This window comes from Hemibagrus wyckioides, linkage group LG08 (genome assembly GCF_019097595.1).
Source record: "Hemibagrus wyckioides isolate EC202008001 linkage group LG08, SWU_Hwy_1.0, whole genome shotgun sequence".
NCBI classification, from domain to species: Eukaryota; Metazoa; Chordata; class Actinopteri; order Siluriformes; family Bagridae; genus Hemibagrus; species Hemibagrus wyckioides.
The window spans coordinates 27,181,288-27,203,831 of NC_080717.1; the positions used below are offsets into that span (position 1 = coordinate 27,181,288).

Genomic DNA, 22,544 nt, shown 5'->3' on the forward strand with positions numbered 1-22,544 from the left:
TTCAGCAGCAGACTGCTACACCCCAGTGTAGGAAGGAGCGCTACTGCAGGTCATTCATACCAGCGGCTGTCAGACTTTACAATATTGCATTACAGTGATGTTCAAATGTGCAATATTTTATAATTTTATAATTTTATCTATTTGATAATTTTTTATATTTTATAATTTTATATAATCTTACTTTCTTTTACTATTTGTATTGCTATTCGTTTATTACTATTTGTATTGTGCAATATTATTTATTTATTTATTTTCTTTTATAATTTTACATAATTTTCTTTTCTTTTACTATTTGTCTTTTTAATTGTCTTTCTTTCTATCTTTAGGTTAAAAACCTGTCTGTTGAACTGCTGTGACAATTGAATTTCCCCACTGTGGGATCAATAAAGTTCTTATCTTATCTTATCTTATCTTATCTTATCTTATCTTATCTTATCTTATCTTATCTTAACGATTGCACATCATTTTTCACTTCATTTACATGGTATGTGAATTATTTACGTACTTTAGAAATGCTAATATATTATAAAATATTATATATATTTTAAATGTCTGAGATGCTGTTGGATCTCTCTCTGACTAATCAAGAATTCAGCAGCAATGCGGTCTAAAAACTGGAATTTTTATAGATTTTTAAATATTTGAATATCAGCTCAAAGATCATCATAACCAGCATCATATTTCTTTTTAAAATAAAAAACGTTTTTTTACATATTTTATCTTTTTGCTGCAATACTTACACACAATGTACCACAAAAGTAGTGTCACAACGTGTGTAAGTAATGCGCTGTTTTATGTATCCAAGCTGAAATATTAATGACTTGGTTGATCCCAAAGGAAATGAGACTAGAGAGAACAATACTCATTCATCCAGCACAGAGTCATTTACATCATTAATATTTGCATTTATTCATTAGGCTCAGACACTTTTCCCAAATCAACTTACAAAACAAACAGGCAACAAACTTCAACCACAAACTGTTTCAGGAGTCAAAAGTCCTCCAACATAACTGTGTATTTGTGCATAAAGGGAGTTCATTTTATTTTATTTTATTTATTTATTTTATTTTATCTATTTATTTATTTACCTTTATTCGTGTATAAAGGGATTTTATTGTATTTATTAATTAATTTAGTTATTTATTTCTTTATGTATTTTATTTTATCTATTTAGCTATTTCTATGTATTTATCTTTATTTGTGCATAAAGAGATTTTATTTTATTTATCCAACTATTTAGTTATTTATATTTATTCATGCAGAAAGAGATTTTCAACCATAACCAGTGGGGGAAATAAACTTGAGAGACTTCACTTAACCCAACCCTTTAAAAAAAATAGAAATAAATATCTAGCTATAGAATATTATAACCTGAAATACTTCCTGTTCTTAAGCACTGCAAGTCAGTATGAAGTCTGAAAGCCCATATAAATTTATATTTACTTGCAGTATTTCAGGACCTGATTATCTGATGATTCTCTTATTAGACCCTTTATCCTACAGACCCTTCACTAGCTTACAGGATGTTTTTTTGTTTTCCTGCACCATTCTAGAGACTGTTGTTTGTGAAAATCTCAGGAGATTAGCAATTTCTGAAATACTACCCTCCAGCGAATCTGATACCAACCACCATGCCATGGTTAACGTCACAGAGATCAGACTTTTGCTTCATTCTAATGTTTGATGTGAACATTAATGGGAGCTCTTGAAGTGATTGGCTGATTAGATAACTGCCTGAATGTACAGGGACCCAGATGTTCCTAATAAAGTGCTTGTTGAGAATTTAATTTAAAAAAAGAAACTTCTACTTATGAACACAAAACATACATGATGTAAGCAAAAGTATGTGCACCCCTGACCATCACACCCATATGTTGATTGTATAAAAACTCTTTGTGTGTTGTAGTGTTACAATTTCCCTTCATAAGGCTCAAACACTGCTCTAGCATGACAATGTTCCTGTGCACAAAGCTCAGAGCTCCATAAAGACATGTTGTGGAGGTGAAGGTTGGAGTAGAAGAACTTGAGTGTCCTGCACAGAACCCTGACTCTGACTGAACCCCACTGGAACTGGAAAGCTTTAAAAATTATTATAACAGGAAAGAGGGAATAAATCAAATTAAATTCAATTTCAAATTAAAATTTTGTTTGTCACATTACGGCATGTAGTGAAATGCTTGTTATGGTAAAAAGAATAAAAAATAAGGTAAAGTAATAAAAATAAGACACACATTAGATACAATAAAGTAGATATCTAGTGTAAAATGTGTAGAATGTAGGGTAAAAATGATGGAAAATTGCGATAGAAAAATAAATATAGTAGAACCTTGGCATAGGAATTGAAGAAATTTGCATCGGCATACGAAGCATTTTGGGCACGCGAACAAACCGGACCAAACGTCGGCTAAGTTGCGCGTACGTCTGGGAGCCGCTCGAAACTTGTTAGCATCAGTGGAAAGCCAACCGAAGTGAGTTTACGAATTTTACAATTTTGTTTTCAGTCAGTGAAAGCTGTGTGAAAGAGTCAACCCATGATACCGATGTTGTCTTCAGCATGCGTTCAAAAGCTAGGTGATTTTTGGGGTGTTTTTTTGTTGACAGATTGGTGGCGTGGTCTGTTCTATTTTTAGCCCAAGCTTGGTGGCACGACTTCCTGTGAGGACCCTTGACATGGAATGCTTGGCTTGGGTCAGTTCTTTGTAAGCAGCCATACAGTTTACATACGCTTCGTATTGGTCAAACTGGTCATATTTTTGTGTGGCTGGAACGGATTTTCTGCATTTACATTATTTCTGATGGGAAAATCCAAAATACAAATTTTCACCTTAACAACTCGCCTCCAGAATGAATTAAATTCCTATGCAGAGGTTCCACTATAGGGGTAGTATCTGAATACAGTGATGGGATCTGAATATGGTATAGGGATGTGTATGAATTAGAACACGGGGTATGATGGACAGGTTTATTTATACCTTTATACAAAAAGTAAAAAATGCTAGTTAACTAACTGTTAAAAGTCAGAGTACCCTTAGCTTGTTTTATTAAAATGTTTTCTATAAGAGTTAGTGTACTTCAGGGAACCGTATCTCGGCACTGCAAGAAATAACCTACGTCCATGACGGTTAGCATTTACAGTCAGAGAGAAAAAGCACAGCTAATTACAGCACGTACAGTTTGCTAACTGTTATAAGTGGTTATTACTGCAACCCCTTTACCCAGTACTCTCAGACTTTATTCGGAATTCTTTATTCTTCTTCTTTTTTACTTCTTAATTTAAATTCCTTTCATGGCTGTTGTGTTTAAATGTCCTTGTTGCTGTCTGCGAGTTGTCGCACTAAATCCCGTGTATAGTGATGATAAAGTATCTTACCTCTTACCTTACATGACCTCACCAATGTCACGAATCTCCTGAGCTGCAGCAGTACAGAGCACATGGTAGTTTTATTTCTGTTCCCCATGAAACGTCTTTGTTAGTTTACGTTGCTACGTGTGTCCTGTCATTGCCCTAAAGTCTTCTTGATTTGTTTCCGGTATTAAAAACCTTCTTGTGTCGTGTCCTCAATGCGACGTATTAGTGTTGTATCTTCACGATCCTGTTGTACGAAGCCTTGGTTCCTGGTTCTCGGTTCTCGTTAAGACATCATTTCAATCCGTGTTTAGCTTTTGTGATATTGACCATAGAGTCTGTTTATTATTTTCCGTGTTCTCGTCATGGTCTGTGATAACCAGTTTGCTAAACACCAGAACTTTGTCTGTTTTTTGTTTTCACCTCTGCCTTATGTTTTGGACCGTGTTTATTAAAACTTTATCAACCGCACATGACAACCAATACTAGATTTCAGAGTCTATATTTAGTTGTCGGTTATCTTCACTACTAAGTGTACATAGAGTTTAGATCTTGTTGTACATTTGAGAAGAATTTTATTTTATTATTAAGATTGAAATAAACTGAAATCAAAATGAAATGAAATGATATGAAATGGAGGAAGGCATGAGGGGACCTAAAAAAGCTATTCTACTTAGTATTAGTACTAAGTACTCAGTTTAGTATACTTTTAAGTCTAATTTAAATGGGTTTGTAAATGTGAGCTGAGTGATTTGAGACAGCGCTTGATTATTCACGAACAAATCAGCAATGTGAAAAACGGACATCTCTGCAAACAAACTGCAAGAAACATTATCTGTGTTCGTCCATCATCCTCTCTAACGCCCTGTCTTTCTTTCACTCTTTTTATTCCCCTTCCCTCTGTCCTTCCTTCAGGTCTCGTCTTACTTTTCTTACTTCTATCTCTCCGCTGTTCTCAATAACCCTCCTTCTTCCTTCCATGTGTCTCTTATCATCTTTCTTCTCATGCTCTTCCACTGTCATTCATCCCATCATCTCACTCACACTCCTCTTCTTCAGTCCCCGCCACCATCGTCTACTCCCATGCTTCTCGTCTACGTTCCTCTTTCATGTTCTGCCTCACTTTTTTTTTCTCTCTCCCTCTCCTCCATTCATGCCGTTTGGCCACTCTCGAGGGATGTTCGCTCTCTGAATTAGGGCACACAGACAGAGAACCAGCTTATAGTGGGGACTGAATAAGCCACAGTTTCTCCTATGCTTTTATCTCTCTCTCTCTCTCTCTCTCTCTCTCTCTCTCATAGACTAGAGGAAGAAATCGAGCTCTGTGGTTAGCTCTGAGTCCAAAAGAAAGGATACAGCACATCCACAGTGAATTATCTCAATATCTATAAAGTCCCTGTAATAAACATCAAAGAGAAGTACAGAGAGAGAGAGAGAGAGAAAGAGAGAGAGAGAGAAAGAGACGGAGATAATTACACTGTGTTTCAAAGCACTTGCCAAATCGTGAAAAAACCTGAACATGGACGTTGCATCAGTCGTGTCCATTTTACAACCAATAAATCACGAATCATTCAAGCAAAGCTCGGAAAAAAAATAACAAGAATAACGTTACTGTCCTGTACATCGCAATCAGACCATGGTTTTGTCTCTGAACCTATTTAACATATGATGCCTGAGATCCATGTAGATTTGGTTCCGGTTCTGCAGTTTCCCAAAAACATGCTGGTATGTGGATCGGCTAAATTAACTAAGAGTTTTTATTCATCCTCAGTAACTGCTTTGTCCTGGTCACTCTTGATCCAAAGACTATCCTTGGAAAGTTGGGTGTGAAGCAGGAATAGGATAGAATCCTGGGTAGGATGTCACACCTGTCACACCTGTCACTAGGCAAGGGTTATATTATAGACACACATTAGGGATTTTGGAGGTGGGATGAAACCAGAGAACCCAGAGGAAACCCTGGGAAACTGTACAGATGGAAAATGCTACCTTCTGTTTTGGTAATGAGATATTTTCATATTAACCTCCTCATAATCATTCGCTAACAAGACTAGCTCTACACCTCAGCTTTGTCTTCCATGGTTGTTTTTCTTGTTTGCCCCCCAACTAGATGTGACTCAGCACTTTGCTTAAGAGTTGGACTTTTTACATTTTCGAAACTCTGCAGAAAAAAAGGCAAAAAGTGTGTAAGCAGCCTTACAGACCTGACACACTAGCTAGGTGAGGATTAGCTCCAGTGAGTGAACTAACAAGAAGGTAGCACCGGGCTTATAAAACACACGGTCGGGTTTTACAACATTATAAGATCAGGACACGTGGTCTGATCTGGTTCCTGCACCCATGGTAAGATTAAGTGTCTGACTAAATCAGACTGACAGCAAGGTTTCTGTTCCTCCAGGACTGGAGATGAAACATATAGCAATATAGGGTAGGGTAGCTAGCAGGTTCGAGCCGATGTTCCAGAAGATTTTGAAATGTGCCTTTAAACATTTATGGGTGGAATAAAAACTCTGGTGTTGCTTTCTCGAGAGAGAGAATGAAGTGTACTGTACCAGACTGTAAAACCTCTCAGTTTTCATCCCAAACACAATCCAGGACAGTTATTCGAATTTTGTCTTTATCTCACCCAAACACACACTTAAATACACACCATGCCTTATCACCCAGAAAACTGTTTAATCATAGACATTGTGCATGCTGGTTGTCATTAAACCTCATTATACACTTTCTACAAGCTGTTGCTCCGTTTCCTATAACAGCAGTTCTGACGGTCCTTCTGCCTACGCAGCTTTAATAATAACGCATTCAATCTTATATGGGATTGTTTCTATAGTGACTGCTAACTTTAACATACGTCCACTTGTATGCCAGATGCTGCAAATAATCTAAAGACTAAAAAACTCGGGTTATAAAGCAAGGGTTATGAGTTACAACTTGGATCTGACGAAGGATCAGCAATGGCTTTTCTGGTTTTAACATAACATTATGGTGTTAAACCTGTACAGTGTGAAACGCTATTAGCGGAGTTAAAATGGTATGGCTAGTTGCTTAGCAACAGACACCCAATCAGTAGCCTTATAGCACCTCTGTGCCTCATATCAAATGAAAACCAGGACGTAGCAAAAACAGCTCGGTAGCGGAAGGTGGCAAAACACTGAACGCTGTAGGGAGGACGAGCTGAAAAATTACAGGGGAATGGATATCAGTGAACATCTCTTAATAAAAGACTAGAAAGCTGTGAAATATAACAACACCTGCTGGAGTGCCTTTTATTCTCGTTCATACAAAAGTGTGAGGCAAAATGATATGGCAAATATGTAAATTAGAACGTTAAGGCGGGGTTTAATAATGTACAGTGTAAAGACTCCAGATTATGAAGAGCCAGGATTAATTGTTTATTAACCCAGGATTCGGTTTAAACCGAGTTCACTAGGACCCAGGGGAACTCTTTCCACTGTGAAAAGCCCTAGTGTAAAGGAAAAACGTACCATCTTATGATGGTTATTTAGTATTTTTTGTAGTCTCCAGTGTCAGTGCTTTGTAACAGACAAGAGGTAAAGCTGAAAAAAACCTTTAGCATGAAGGACTTTGCGTTGTATTTGATGGTTTCCCGGGTAACAGGACAAGAAGACTTTAAGAGACAAAATAAGAAGCTGGTGATGGATGATGTGTTGTTTGTTAATAAATTTTAGGAAATCCAATCAGTGGTAAATCGTGGTGGTGTAAGAGTTATAAAGCCATGCTGTTACAGGAAAATAATCAATGCTTCATGTCAGGATGTATCACACCATCTAAAAAAAAAAGCAGTTAATTATTCATTGGACCAAAATGATTTGCATTTGTTGGACCTTGTGAATGTCAGGATTGATCCAAACCCACAGACTGGTTAGGATTCGATTGGTTTCACTCCTTCCTCCCGCCCTTTTCTTTTTCTTTTTTCTTTCTAATCTCATGTATCTCTATCACTTCATCCCTCATTTATTCTGCTTCCTTTCTTCCATCCTTCAGTCTGTGAGCCTGTATCTCCTCCCATGCACCCATCCTCTTCCTTTTCTCTCCTTTCTCCTTCTCTTCTTTCTGGAACCTCGGTTCTGACAAACTAACAATGCATGAGAGGAGAAAGAGGAGATTGAAAGGTCCATTCCAATCTACTATACTATACAGTTTCTATACTGTAGTTTTTAAAAACTAGAAAAAAATAACATTATTTGGACTGAAATACACAGGAATACTGGTACATGGTTGAGATGGCTGACTCCTTCAGGATCGGTTAACACGCTCATTAGCATATTGCATCTGACAACTGTGGTAAAAATTAATTCCTGATATATCGAGCAGTCCAGGCCAGACCAGACAGCGTGTAAAAAGCAGCAGTACGATGTAATGGGTTTTAGTGCCAGCAATGTTGTATTGTGGTTTCATATAAAAGTCTTTTTAATGTTGTTGAAGCACCACTCAGCAGTCCGTAAACCATAAAAATGTGTCACTTGGGCTTTTTAACTGAGACAGCGTGAAATTTGTAGCAAATGTCAATCCTGCGGCTGTTCGGAAAGCAGTACAAATGAGGATGAGCTCGTCTGGTTTTGTGCTTTACGTCATCTTCATTAGGAGGTGAGGGTTAAAGGACTAGCTGAAGACCTTTTAATGGTTTAAACCCTCCGACCCATGCGCTACGCTTGGTAAAGCGTGACAAGTTGTAATCGACCTAATTAAACACAGTACCGGTCTCTGACGGAAAAAAAGGACCTGGGAATTCAGTGAGCTTTGCTAATTGCAGGCTACGTCTGGAGAAAAGCAATGACAAGTTTAATTGCCTTAACTTAATTTGCATAGAAAATGCATTGTTTCTAATGAATGGATACTCATCAAAGAGGAAAAGCAACAATGAAAGCACTTCAAGCTCAGACATGCGCGTGATCTGAATGAAGTCTCTGAAAAAGTAACTCTCATCAAATAAATTCTTCAATCAAAGATCTTTTTAACTCATGAGGCATTAAATCATATACGTTTACATTACTCCTTCTGTGTAAAGTAGAAGTGTGACCTTGCCTGTCAGTCTCAGGGAACAAATTGTAATTACAGTTGTAATGAGGAGGTGTGGCCAGTTCCAGTAAAAGAGGTGCGATCAGTCTACATGTAAGCTCCAGTGAAGGAGGCGTGATCAGTCTGTATGTCAGTTCCAGTGAAGGAGGCGTGGCCAATGTCAATGTCATTTACAGTCAGGAGGCGTGGTCAGTTACAGTGAAGGAGGTGCGGTCAATTCAGTGAAGTTTATATATGCGGCATGGTCTGTGTGTGTCAGTTCCAGTGAAGGAAATGTTGTCAGTGTGTATGTAACCTCCACTGAAGGGGGCATGGTCAGTGTGTATGCCAGTAAAGTAAAGGGGGTGTATGTCAGTTCCAGTCAAGGAGATGTGTTCAGTGTGTATACAAGCTCCAGTGTAGAAGGCGTGGTCAGTGTGTATGTCATTGCCAGTAAAGGTGGAGGTGGATGTGGAGGAGGTGTGGTCACATTGTTGGTCTAAGTACCTGTCTGACCCACTGAGGAGGGTATGGTCTGTGTCTCTGTCAGTTTGAGAGAAGGAGGTGTGTCCTCACTGCCATTCTATTCTGATGAATAAGGCGTGGTCTCTATGCCTAAGTCCCAGTGAAGTAGGTGTGACTTTTGTGGGAAGTGTCCTTTTTATTGTCCTCAGTGCCTGTTGTTTCTTTAGTGGCTGTCTGACCCAGTGAAAAAGGCATGGTCCGAGTCCATGTCAGTCCTAGTACAGAAGGCATGGCTTCAGTAAAGTGGGCATGGCCTTTGTTGTAGCTTCAGTGACTGATCATCTGATCCCATAAAGGAACATTTCTATTAAAAAAACAAGAAGAAGAAGAGGACTGAGAGGCTCAGTGGAACCTCGGCATATGAATTTAATTGGTTCTGGAGGTGAGTTCTTATGGTGAAAGTTTGTATTGAGAAAGGAGTTTTCCCGTAAGAAATAATGTAAAAGCAGATAACTTAGCCGACGTTCGGTGTGGTTCGTTTGTATGCTGAAAATGCTTCATATGCAGATGTAAATTTCTTGCAAAATTTCAATTCTTAAGGCGAAAATTCGTAAGGGAGGGCATTCGTATGCCGAGGTTCCACTGTATATCAAAATATTGTATCATCTCTAAAGCAGATACACCCCCCACCTGTAACATCACTCTGTAATTAACATTCAATATTTTAAATATTACTTTAAACTAGTTGACAAATGACACACTGACTATCCCCTAATGCTAACTTAGTCTCATTAGTAGAAGACATGTACCACATAGTGTTAATAATCCCTGCAGTCAGAAAAGCCATTTCTGCAGGTTCCTGTTCAGTACAATGACAAAAGCAGGCAGCGTTCACATACCACAGAGAGATTTCAGGGGGCGATTAAACTCAAGTACTGCACAGAGACACATTACACAAACTAGACAACTGCATGCTGGATATAAACTTTAGTTCTCTCAGATCTCTGGCACATGGAGATTAGTTCCTAGAAGATATATCTTGAAAATTAGTGTAAAATCTTGAAAATTGGCATGGCTATGATTGTCACTGACCCAAGCGCTCCAATCGATACGTAGGAGAAGAAAATAAATAAATATTTATAGGTAACTAAATGCTGGAAAAAGAGTACATATATATATATATATATATATATATATATACACACACACACACTGACCAGGCATAACATTATGACCACCTACCTAATATTGTGTTGGTCCCCCTTTTGCTGCCAAAACAGCCCTGACCTGTCATGCACTGTGACACCTGTCTATCAGAACCAGCATTAACTTCAACAATTTGAGCAACAGTAGCTCGTCTGTTGGATCGGATCACAAGGGCCAGCCTTCACTCCCAATGTGCATCAATGAGCCTTGACCGTCCATGACCCTGTCGCCGGTTCACCACTGTTCCTTCCTTGGACCACTTTTGATAGATACTGACCACTGCAGACTGGGAACACCCCACAAGAGCTGCAGTTTTGGAGATGCTCTGATCCAGTGGTCTAGCCATCACAACTTTGAGGACAAAATGTTATGAATGTTTAATATATCCCACCCATTAACAGGTGCCATGATGAGGAGATATTCACTGATCAGAATGATATGCCATATATATATATATATATTATGTATATAATGCAAGTGAAGGCTTATTATTATATGTAGAGGTTGTAAGTAAATTGATTGATTGTAGAGCTTTGGTTGATCCTTATTTTTACATACTGTAAAGACAAGGACATAAATCACCAACCGATCGATTATCATGTGACATGGCATCAGAGATTCCTAGTTAATTAAAACCATGCTGTTTCTAACCCCTGCTAACACTCACAGATATTTGTCTCACTGATATCTCTGTTCTAATTCCGTTTTTAAAAATGTTCTCAATACGGCTTCATGCTGAAAACGTCGTTTTATGATCCTAGATCAGATTAGTCGTCGCTTTTCCCCGATACCTTTAAAAGGACACCTCGAAATCTTGTTAAGCGTAAAAGAGCACATAAGCAGCATGAAAGCTAGCTTTGTTCGAGGTTTCAGCATGATTAACATGGCTTTTGAGTTGAACTTCAAAGAGGTCTCTGTGTTTCTGTCTTTATCTTCCTCTCACCCACACTGATCCAAAAAACCAGCACAGACACACACTGTGCTCTGTGAAGAGAACACCGACGACTCGCCGGAGATGCTATATTTCCCTAAAGCTTTGAATCTAAACACCACTTTAAATTCAAATGCGCCTGAGCGCCTCCCGCCTCCTTATTTATTGCCTACGGAAGACCTGAAGTGCAAAACAAATGAATAATCCAAAAAAAGACATCAGCAAATCCACAGCCAGAGTGCGTCTTTAAACACGCTAGGATATCTAAAAAAAAAAAAAAAAAAAAACTAAAGCGAAGACTAAAACATTGCAGCAAATTAAAAGGCTAGCAAGCCGCTCAATGTTCTTGTAATCACTCTCTATTGAGTGTGTAGAACTGTTACTGTAGTCACTTGCATTTTTCCTGTTGATAAACAGACAAAAGTTATAGTTTACAGCCTCACCTTTGTTTTAAAATGGGTTTCAGTTTGACTTTACTTGCAAGGCTTTGTACTAGCTTCGTTAGCAGATTGGCAAAGCTAAACTGCTCAAGAAGCTAACTGTACTCACCAGAGGCACCAAAAATCTATGCTAACTACTTCCAAGCTTTATTTGTTCTTCATAATGTTTCTGTAGACATTTAAAAAGAGTTTGTATATGAAATCAAACCCTAAAAAACGAGGTTTACTTCCATTTTTTGCAGTAAACACGGAGTCATAACAGGTGGTTCAGTGAAGAAACACCGGACCAGAAGCGACAGGATTAGTCAGGGGATTAATGAGGATTAGTCAGGGGAAATCGATGAGCTAGTTGATCAGATCCGTCGCTTTATGCGTGTCGTGATGTAGCTCAAATGTACATAGAAAGTCACTTACCGCACTGAGGGATAGCGGCTGTAATTGTCGCTGGTTTCGCACATGCACACAAACAAAACATGAAAACCATGTCACTTTACCACTTGCTAGCATTGAATCGAGCATAAGTATTCACCCCCCCTTGAAATTTTGTAGTTAAAAAAAATAGATTAAAATAGATACTGTACATTATAAATCCCTATAATAAAGTGTCAGGAAAAGAAGGAAATATAGTCTGCAAAATTATTAACCAAATTTAATAAAGCATAAAATGTACAATTTTTGCAATTTGTACAATTCACAAATGTAAGTGTATCAGTGCCAAAACTGTTGCACTTTTATTTTTCATGTCTTGTGTAATATTTACCCCAAGTATGTGCTGGATATGGTCTGAGAACAAATCCTTTGATTAAAAAAAATTAAAATTAAATAATATAAATAAATAAATAAATACATTTATTAATCAATTTCAAAAAGAATTTATATATATATATATATATATATATATATATATATATATATATATATATATATATATATATATATATATATATATATACACATATATTGGTAAATAGTAAGATTACAAATTTATACCATTGGGGCAGTGATTATTACTTTCTGTGTGTGTGTGTGTGTGTGTGTGTGTGTGTGTGTTTACACTCCTGACTCACCTATAATAAAAGTCTAAGGGTAGTTGTTACACATCCTTATTCCACAGTGCTCTGAATCGTGATTGGTCAGATGCAAACTCTCAGGTCCATATTAACACATTTATTCTAATACAATACTGTTTCCATAGTAACAACTGATTTACAGGAACCAGAATGGTAGAACTGCCTAATAATAAACAACACAGATAAAAAATCTTTCTATTCATCGAAAAAAACCCAACAAAAACATATAATCAGTGATGCTGTGAAGTTTTCAGTACTTCTTTAACATATTCCTAAGGAGTCTCCAGTGCAAACTTCAGACGAAGGCAAGGAACCGAGAGTGAAAAGAGGGAGCGATAAACGTAAGCAATAACAGAAACTAATTAGTTTTACAGACGTTGCGCAATGTTAATTTCACAAACGAGAGACTGTAATCGTTGGTAAATTGCTGAAGTAATCCCACCACCCTGCTGTTGATTATATTCTCATAACGACACGCCCCGTTGCGTTTTAATCCTTACTGTATAAAAAAATAAATGTTTATGCAAAATGTAATCTTGTATAACTGGGTTATGAAAGTTTTAACAATATTGTGTTTTTATCAATTAAATTCTACATCTTTTTATACGGTTAGTTGGGAAAGTGCCTCGGTTTTGTTATGACGGTAATGACGGATTTTAAATATTTAATGACTGTCTAAATATTTAGCCTTACATTAGAAGTGAATTTAAAGTAAATGGGATTTCTGTGCTTCACTTAGTTCAAGGAAATGTGATGAAAATGTCAGTCTGTATTTACTATATACACTTGGCCCCTTAGTTCCAGTGAAAGGAACTCTTAATGCTTCAGCTTCATACCAAGACATTTTGGACAATTTCATGCTCTTTGTGGGAACAGTTTGGGGATGACCCCTTCCTGTTCCAACATGACTGCACACCAGTGACCAAAGCAAGGTCCATAAAGACATGGATGAGGGAGTTTGGTGTGGAGGAACTTGACTGGCCTGCACAGAGTCCTGACCTCAACCCCATAGAACACCTTTGGGATGAATTAGAGCGGAGACTGTGAACCTTTAAAATCCATGGAATGTTTCCATTGCACAAAAGGGTTCTTTGTAATGAAAAAAAGTTCTTTAAACTATAAAACTGTTCTTTACACTGTCTGGAAAAAATTATAATAATAATATTTTTTTTTTACAGTGATGCCATAGAAGAACCATTTTTGGTTTCCTAAAGAACCTTTCAGTAACTGGTTCTTAAAAGAATCTCTTTTTTTTAGTCCCAAAATAAATGGTTATTTTTCGGGGCGTATGGTTCTCTAAAGAACCTTTACCATCCATGGAACGTTTCCATTGTGTGAAAGAGTTCTTTGTGTTGCACAAAGCTTCTTTAGGCTATAAAAATGTTCTTTACACTTAAAAATAAAGCTGCCTGGAATAATAATATTACTACTACAACTACTACTACTACTACTACTAATAATAATAATTATATTTTATTTACAGTGATGCCCTAAAAGAACCATTTTTGGTTCCCCAAAGAACTTTTCAGTAAACGGTTCTTAGAAAAATCCCTTTTTTTTCTTAGTCCAATATAATTAAAAATAAAAGTTCAGGGTGTGTGGTTCTATAAAGAACCTTTAACATCCATGGAACGTTTTCATTTCACAAAAGGTTTTTTGAAGTGGAAAAAAATGTCATTAGTCTATAAAAATGTTTGTTATGGCACTAAGAAATACGGGGTTCTTATTAAGAAAAAGCTTCTTCGGTGAACCAAAAATGTTCTTGTATGGCATCACTGAAGACAAACCCTTTTTGGTTCTTCTGAGCTCCTTTATTTTTAAGAGTGTAAAGAACATTCTAATAGTCTAAAGAACTTTTCTCCATTACAAACAACCCTTTTGTGCAATGGGTGTTAAAGGTTCTTTAGAGACAAAGAACCATTTAAGAACGTGATTTTTAAGAGTGTATGGCACTAAGAAAAAAACTATTATTTTAATAACCAGAAAGATTCTTTGGGGAACCAAAAATGGTTCTGCCAAAAAAAGAAACAAAAACAAAAAAAAAACACCTTTTTCGTTCTTTTGGACAGCTTTATTAAGAGTGTCTGATACAAAACTGCTGTAAGGTTTAAAGCACCTACAAGTATGTTTTTTCCCACAGCTTGTCAACAAATATGAAATTCTCCTTTACTCACGGCTAAACGCTTCACACGAAAGACTTTAACAGCGCTGGATGACGATTTCTGTGAGCCAGCGCTGAGAAGAAGTGTGAATACATCTGGAGTGTGAAGAACCAATCAGACTACAAGGTTCTGCCAGAAAGCTACAGAAAAGGGATCGGACCTTGCGGGTTGAAGGACTTTAAATTGTAAATTATTAAATAAAGTATAAATGATTCAGTACTTTTGCTGTTTATTGGGTTTAGAGATGTGGATTGTATTTCCTTCAAAGACATTTGTATAAATAGTTTTGCTGCCAAAAGCTGCAGGTCAGCAGAAGTGCGTGAATATGATTAAGAAGTCAGGATGCTTTTCTTTTAAAAAAAAGATGGATAGATAGATAGATAGATAGATAGATAGATAGATAGATAGATAGATAGATAGATAGATAGATAGATAGATAGATAGATAGATAGATAGATAGATAGATAGATGGATGAGTGGATGGATTCTTTCATCCATCCATCCATCCATCCATCCACTCATCCATTAATTTTGTATTCTGTAATATTTGCCCCAGTATGTGCTGGAAGTCATCCTGTGCCTAACTAAATATCTGAGAATAAATTCGTTGATAAACAACAAGCAAAAAAGGAGAAAAATACAATAAGAAAAAAAAACACAATAAGAAAAGAAAGCAAAACAACCAAACAAAAAATATTTTTTAAAATAATTTTATATCATTTCTTTTATTCTCTTATTGTCAGTAAGATTACAGGTTTATACCTTCAAGGTAGTGTTAGAAATAAATGAATGAATGAATGAATAAATAAATAAATATTTTCTTATTGTCAGTAAGATTATAGGTTTATGCCATCAAGGCAGTTTGTAGATCAGATGTGTGAATATTACTTTCCCTGTGTGTGTGTGCGTGTGCGTGTGCGTGTGTGTGTGCGTGTGTGTTTACACTACTGACTCACCTATAATAAAAGTCATTGGAATGATTGGAACTCTCGGGTATATATTAACGCATTTCTAATAAAATACCGTTTCCATGGTAACAACTTATTATTCATCTGAAAAAACAAAACGTATAATCAGTGATGTGGTGAAATTTTCAGTGAGGAGACGCTTCTTTAACATGTTCCTAAGGAGTCTCCAGTGCAAACTTCAAATGAGTAAAGAGAGGGAGCGATAAACGTACTTTATTTATTTATTTGTTTTAATCTATTTACTGTTAAATGGAACCATTGCGTAAATCTTAATCTTAAGTTAGTTCTTGTTAAGTTTTCTAGCAGTTTCTGTACCAGTTATAAACAAGCTTACGTTTGTAATGTTACAGATGAACCAAAAAGATTACTGACTTTCACTATACACTGCTTAAATGTCTCTCATTACAGGAAACCTCGCTGTATCAACAATTATATGTTTTTAATCTGTGTAATAGTCTGCGCGAGTTGTTCTGAGAGAGCAAAATACTATCAGAGACGCTGCTATAGAAAATAAATGAACATTTTCTGACTGTTGCTCTGCGGGTTTGTCTCGAATTTTGAAGAAGAAAGATACTTTTTAGTTCGTTTTCCAGTCTCAGGTGGCATTAAATAAGGCAATACATCAACCAGAGCTGTCTTTAGATTTGCTGTTTAATTTTTGTGTTCACGTTTAATGCACGTTTTGATCGAAAAACCAACATAGGAACGTTTGAACATTACGTCCTTACATAAATCACAGTTCACAGAGTTCAGTCCCTCACCTCCAGCTGCTGAGAATTTTCCCACCTTTATCAACCGCTGATCTAAATTTGAACGTGTGACCGGAGACGTAAAGCGCTTCGCAACACGTGAACTGTATCGTAACGTCGACTCTGAGAGTTTCAACCACAGAGATGATGAGATTAGATCTCAGGCTGATACAAAACACACTGCTTGTCGGAGGAAAAAATAAACTTCACCTTCATCGCCTCGCAGATGCTACGTATGTACTGATTGCTTTTCAATGAATTTATAAATCCACTGTATGATATGATATGATATGATATGGAGGAAGATTACATACAATTAATCATATTAGTCACCACCTTATATCCTAATATTAATATAATAACATTATGTCACACTAGTTTTTTGTTCCGACATGCCATTCTGCTGAGCTTTGCAAGGATTCATCAGGACTAAATCATTCCTGGGATTAGTTAATCCCATGTCAGGTCAGCCTCAGCTGCTCACTTTAATTAAAGTGTAACTCTTCTTAGGGGAAATGAATAACGAACACGGTTCACTGGCAGCCGCGGTCACATATGTGACACATGCAGTGGGCTCTCTAATGACAACACGAAGACGTGATACACCACACAATTATCCAAAACTAAACCTGGCATGAGAAAAAAAAAGGATGAATGGTAAGACCTGGGTTTTTGGATCCAAAGGACCTAATGGAGAACAGGTTATAGTGGCTGTACTAATAATACTATTAAAACAAATTATGAGAACATACAGTGCAGTCGTTTTTCTCCAGATAATGTGCCTCATTTATCAATCTTTTAGTACATTTCATGTGTAAATTTTTTCAGGCTGGAAAAAAAAAGACTGCCGCAAGTCTCTAAAAGCGGATTTTCTTTGTACTCGTCTGAGTTTTCTGATACACGCCAACAGATGTAAAGTGCGATGAGTTCATGGCATAGGTGATTTATATTTGGTGACACCTACACGAGCTCAAAGAGAGCTGAAAATGACAAAATGATAAAAAAGCAGTGAAAGAGCGCTTCCTGTACAAGCACAGCATGTTCTTTTTTTCCTGTTGTTGTTGTTGTTCTACTTGAACGGCTAGTCTTAATTGCCATTATTTATGGATTTGTTTTGGACTACTAGCTTTCAAGTCATTAATATAAAATGAATTTTGAATGAGTTTTTCATTCAATTTGTCTATATGATTTAAATGAATACTAGGACAGAAGAGCCTTTCACACTGTTCTGTACCCCGGGTTACTGTCGTTCTAAACCCCGGGTAGTGGGGTTTTATAGGCTTTTCCAGTGTTAACTCCACTTTGAGGTGTTAAACGTGTACACTGTGAAACGATGTTAGCGGTGTTAGAATGTTGAGGCTAGTTGCTCAGCAACAGACACCTAATCAGAAACCTTGAAAACCAGGATGTAGCAACATTTAACAAAAACATCTCGATAGCGTCAGACAGCAAAACCCTGAGTGCGCATCAGAGCGAGGGGGAAATACGTGACACTGGAAAAATGGATATCGCCAAACGCCTGGTCAATTAAGCGACCAATATATAAAAGTCTAGAAATCTGTGAGAGCATGAGAAAGCCGTTATTTAAAGTAGTCAAATGATGTATTTACATTTACAGCATTTGGCAGACGCCCTTATCCAGAGCAGCTTACATTTATCACATTTTCACAACTGAGCAATTGAGGGTTAAAGGACATGCTCAGGGGCCAGTAGTGGAAGCTTGGTGGTCCTGGGATTTGAACTCATGACCTGCCTACTTCTTTATGCCTGAGCTACAACTTCCCGCTTTTGTGTATTTATTCAATCATAGTTGTTGATGCGGCAAATATGCATATAAGAATCATAATAAGTAATCCATATACACTAACTCATCACTGACATGATCAATCAAGATCTCCTTACACCTAAATTTACACAAACTAAAGAGTTCTAATCAAATACAAATAAATACTTTGCTGTTATGAATCTTTTCCAAGCTGATGCATCAACCCCATGGAGCAGCATTTTCAGATATTAAAAAGAAAAACGTTTACAAATCTAAACACGAGTAACCATTCCTCTGGATCGAAGTGAATAAAGAGCGAGCGCTCCCCATGTCTGAGCCGATAAAGACACGACCGTCACATTTGCACATTTCACAACAGCATCGTTGATGAAGTCTGATTTGTCCGTTTTTTAGCGCTAACCAAACTTCATGCACTTCTTTTGTCACATCCTTTGAGTGCAACACTGTTTAAATACTGTACAAATCCAGCTATAAAAAGGCAACGAATAAAGGATGCTGACCTTTTAATGACATGAATCAGCACAGGTTTAACTGCTGAAGATTTCCTGCTAAAGTTCAAGTAACAATCGTCAGAGATTGGCAGGGATAAAGATAAAGATCGCTGTTAATCCGGCGAGATTTCTGACGTGATATTGACATTTGACCACATTTAGAAGCTCTCATTCGGAACACTTTACTTGATGTGCAAACAGCTTAAAGCACAGCAAGAGAATAATAATCAGCATGTAAAGATAATCTTGTGTTTAGTTGGGCAACGATTTGTCTGCAGACAAATCATACTTAAGCCAGGTCTATGAAGGAAATGAAACTGTGGTCAGATTTCTGGATCATTTTCATTTCAGGATGTTGCTCTAGTGTCCACTAAAGTTCCATCTTTCTTCACACTATACAGAGATTAGTTCATTCACAAATCTTCAGTAAGCGCTTTATCTGGGTCAGAGTCTCGCCGGATCTGGAGCCTATTCCAGGAACACTGGGCATGAAGAAAAGGACACACCCTCAAAGGGACACCAGTATATTATAACATGGCACCATGAACACAGATATTTACTTTAGTTAACATATTAACATGGTTTTGGGAGGCAAGAGGAAAGGAGAGAACTCCAAGCAGATATGGGGAAAACACATGAAAGAGAGAGAATACACAGAGAGTTTAATGAATGAAGCTGTGATGCTACCCTCAGAGAGCCTTGAGCCTATCCTAGGGGACTGAGGGCACTAGAACAGCCAGGACTGGGAACCGGAGTACCTGGAGAAAACCTCTCCAAGCATGAGGAGACAAGTTTAATATGCATGTCATTTGAATGGGAAGTGTACCCAGAGGAAAGCTCAGGGAGAACTTCAGGTACACAGGGAAAAGGTGGGACTTGATCCATGAACCCCAGACTAACAATATTGATTGTTCACTTATTATACAACAACATGTTGCACTTTCACAGTTACCTTTATCATGGAAGGTCTGTATCAGGGCAGTGGTGGGAATTAACCCCACCAGATCCTTGGAGGCAAACCTGCTAACCACTAAGCCACTGTGTCCCCAATACTACTACTAATTAAGACAAATTAAATAATGAACTTTTTTTTTTTTACATTAATTTTGTATTAGCTTTCGGAAGAAAGGTTGCAGAATGGAAATAGGAAGTTGCTGGTGAAATCCTTTCAGCCATGATGTGATGTTTGAAAGCACACTATGGTCAGTAAAAGGGTGCGGCTTTCAGACCACTCAACAAAGTCCATCCTCGGTCTCGCAGACTTCAGTAACGTCTTAAATGTTTTTTTTTTCTTCTCTCCTTATGTTCTCAGGACGCTGAGAGCAGCTGATATAAAAGAGATAAAAGCTAATCCAACATCAGTTTCAATACGTTTCATTATCTTTGACGTGCACCTTAGGAAAAATATCCATGCACTATTTGGGAATACCAGGGTTAAAACTTAAAAAAGGCACGCGCTTAAAAGAAAAAGTGACGCTTCCAGAGTCGGAACTTACCGGAGTCCGAGTAGTCCGGTCTGCCCAGATCACGGAAGGAGTAGATGAAGTCGGCGCACTTGTCGCTGTGCACCTCTCCGCGCGAGCACAGCTCAGAGAGCAACTCCAGCGCCTTCCCGCACATCTCATCCTCCCTTCCCGCAGGCATTTCCCCGCAGCATCCTCGTGAACCGCGCGCCGCTCCGGCTCGGCCGCGCTCATCCAAAAGCGCAGCCCGGAGTCGCACGCGGACCCGGTCGCACTCCTACGGCAGGCACGCGCTAACAAACGCGCTCCATCTAAACCGCATAGCTTGCGCACAATCAAGAAAGAACAGCCCGGTGTGTTGGGGTGGGGTCGGGTGGAGGGGGGTTTCTGGTTCTCTTTAAAGTGTGGTTTAAAGCCTAAAAAGTAGCGAGCGGTCCAATCGGCAGTGCGCTCGTGCTGGAATGGATGCCGCGCGAGCGCACGAGGAAGCGGAATGAAGCAGCGCGCGAGCGCAAAAGAGTTCCTTCCAAATAATGCATCAATCTTGTTGGTGTCCCCGGTTTGTACATCCCAACGTCGAGGCTCCTCCTCTTCCTCCTCCTCCTGCTCCTCAGAGCCTCTCGTCATTGTTTAATCTGAGAATAAAGTTACAAAAACATCCAGGTCAGCATGTCTACTACAAGACATAATAATAATAATAATAATAATAATAATAATAATAATAATAATTCATCTTTAGTAACTGCTTCATCCTGGATCAGGGTTGCCAGGGTTTTGTCAGTTCTGGGAAACCCAGAGGAAATCCACACAAGCTTCAAGATTTTATTTTTATCACGTACAAAGTTCTCTTAGACTGTTGTGAAAATATATTTTAAAAAAATAAAATATGAAATGAAAAAGATATTATATATTTATTCAGAAAAAATAGTAACGTTGGGCTACAGGAAGGAACAGAAAGAATATGTGATGTCCAGATATTAACGCAATTTAAGGTTCAAACCGGGGATCATTTTCAGAGAAGAAGAAGAAGAAGAAGAAGAAGAAGAAGAAGAAGAAGATCAGCAACAAAATAAAGCATCTGCATTCCCAACTCTGGATTTTAATGTTTATTATTTTACACACAAACTGTGAACATTTCTATGCTCTTTCAACCTGTCTTTATTCTTATTACAAAGATGGAGACAGTATTTTCTCTCCGCAGTTGCTTGCACACATGTTTGATGAGTGTGTTTCTGTCAGATAGAACAGCTCGATGGTGCGTGTCACAGCTTGTTAGTCAGGGTGTTGCTTGCTAGCTCAGGGTGATGTTAGATAAGACCAATGCCTTATTTCTTACATCAACTCACATGCTTTATGGGATCTATACAAGCAAAGGAACATTTCCTTTATTTGCATAGACATACACTCAGGATCTATGGATGAGGGTGAAAGTGTAAGAGGTTCCTTCTGCAGCTTCAAGCAATTCAAATCAACATAGGAAGAAAGAAGATAAACTTTGGCTGACTTTAAGCAGATCAGAAAAGCTCCCCTGTGTTTCATCTTCTATTGATTTAACCGCTGGACATGTCCGGTAAGCCCAAAATCAAATCAGAAAGAAGATTAGAAGATGTTCTGATTCTAATGAACCTGATTTTGAATAACGTAATGGTGAGTAAATTTGTTAGTGTAGTAGTGACGTATTTGTTATTGGAAAGGCAGAGGAAAAGACACCTTTTTAAAATCAATATTTCAGTAACTTTGTGTGGAAATGATTTCATAAGACAAAGCAAACAAATATTTCCAACAGTTTTAAAAATTTAGGTAACGCTCATTTACGTTTTGTATGTTAATAAATGACAAACAGTAAAAATCCTTAAGTGTAAATCACAGAATTTACTCTATAAAAACTCTATAAACTGCACCAACTTTCTCCTTTGATTTATAGGGTGCCATTACTTTGTCCTAGTTGATGGGTTTGTTTCGAATGGCTTTCTTTAACAAAATGGGCATTCAATTAGTGTGTCACTGCAATAACTAAGGGATGTGGATGCGGATGCTAAGTGGTTAAGGTGTTGGACTACTGCTCAGAAGGTTGTGAGTTCCCAGGTCTGCTAAGGTGCCACTGCTGGGCCCCTAAGCAAGGCCCTTAACCATAAATTATTTAGCTGTATAAAGAGATAAATTGTGAGTGTCTGCTAAATGCCAGAAATGTAATGTAAGTGATTTAAACTTGACAGCATGAGCTACATATAAAACCACATTAGCTAGTCTCCTTAGCGATCAGATTCACGAATGCTTTTTTCCAAACAAACTGCATTGTCATTGAATGCAATTGCATCTTCCAATGAATGATTTACGAATAAATTGATTCATATCCATTTTGATAAATGAGGCCCATTATGTCAGGTCCAACCAGCAGTTCCATAAAGATGCTGTAACCGAGTTTAAGGCATCAGTGAGGACATG

The 22,544-nt window shown here is 37.7% G+C and overlaps 1 protein-coding gene across 1 annotated transcript in view; it reads right to left on the reverse strand.

Annotated features, from left to right (window-relative positions):
- The window catches only part of syt9b (synaptotagmin IXb), a 54,100-nt gene extending 33,448 nt beyond the window's left edge, over positions 1 to 20,652 (reverse strand). The window contains exon 1 of the mRNA XM_058398086.1: positions 20,133 to 20,652. Within this exon, the coding sequence (XP_058254069.1) occupies positions 20,133 to 20,280 (148 nt within the window). The 5' untranslated portion in view covers positions 20,281 to 20,652. The remainder of the gene's footprint in view (positions 1 to 20,132) is intronic.
- Positions 20,653 to 22,544: the final 1,892 nt, after the last annotated feature.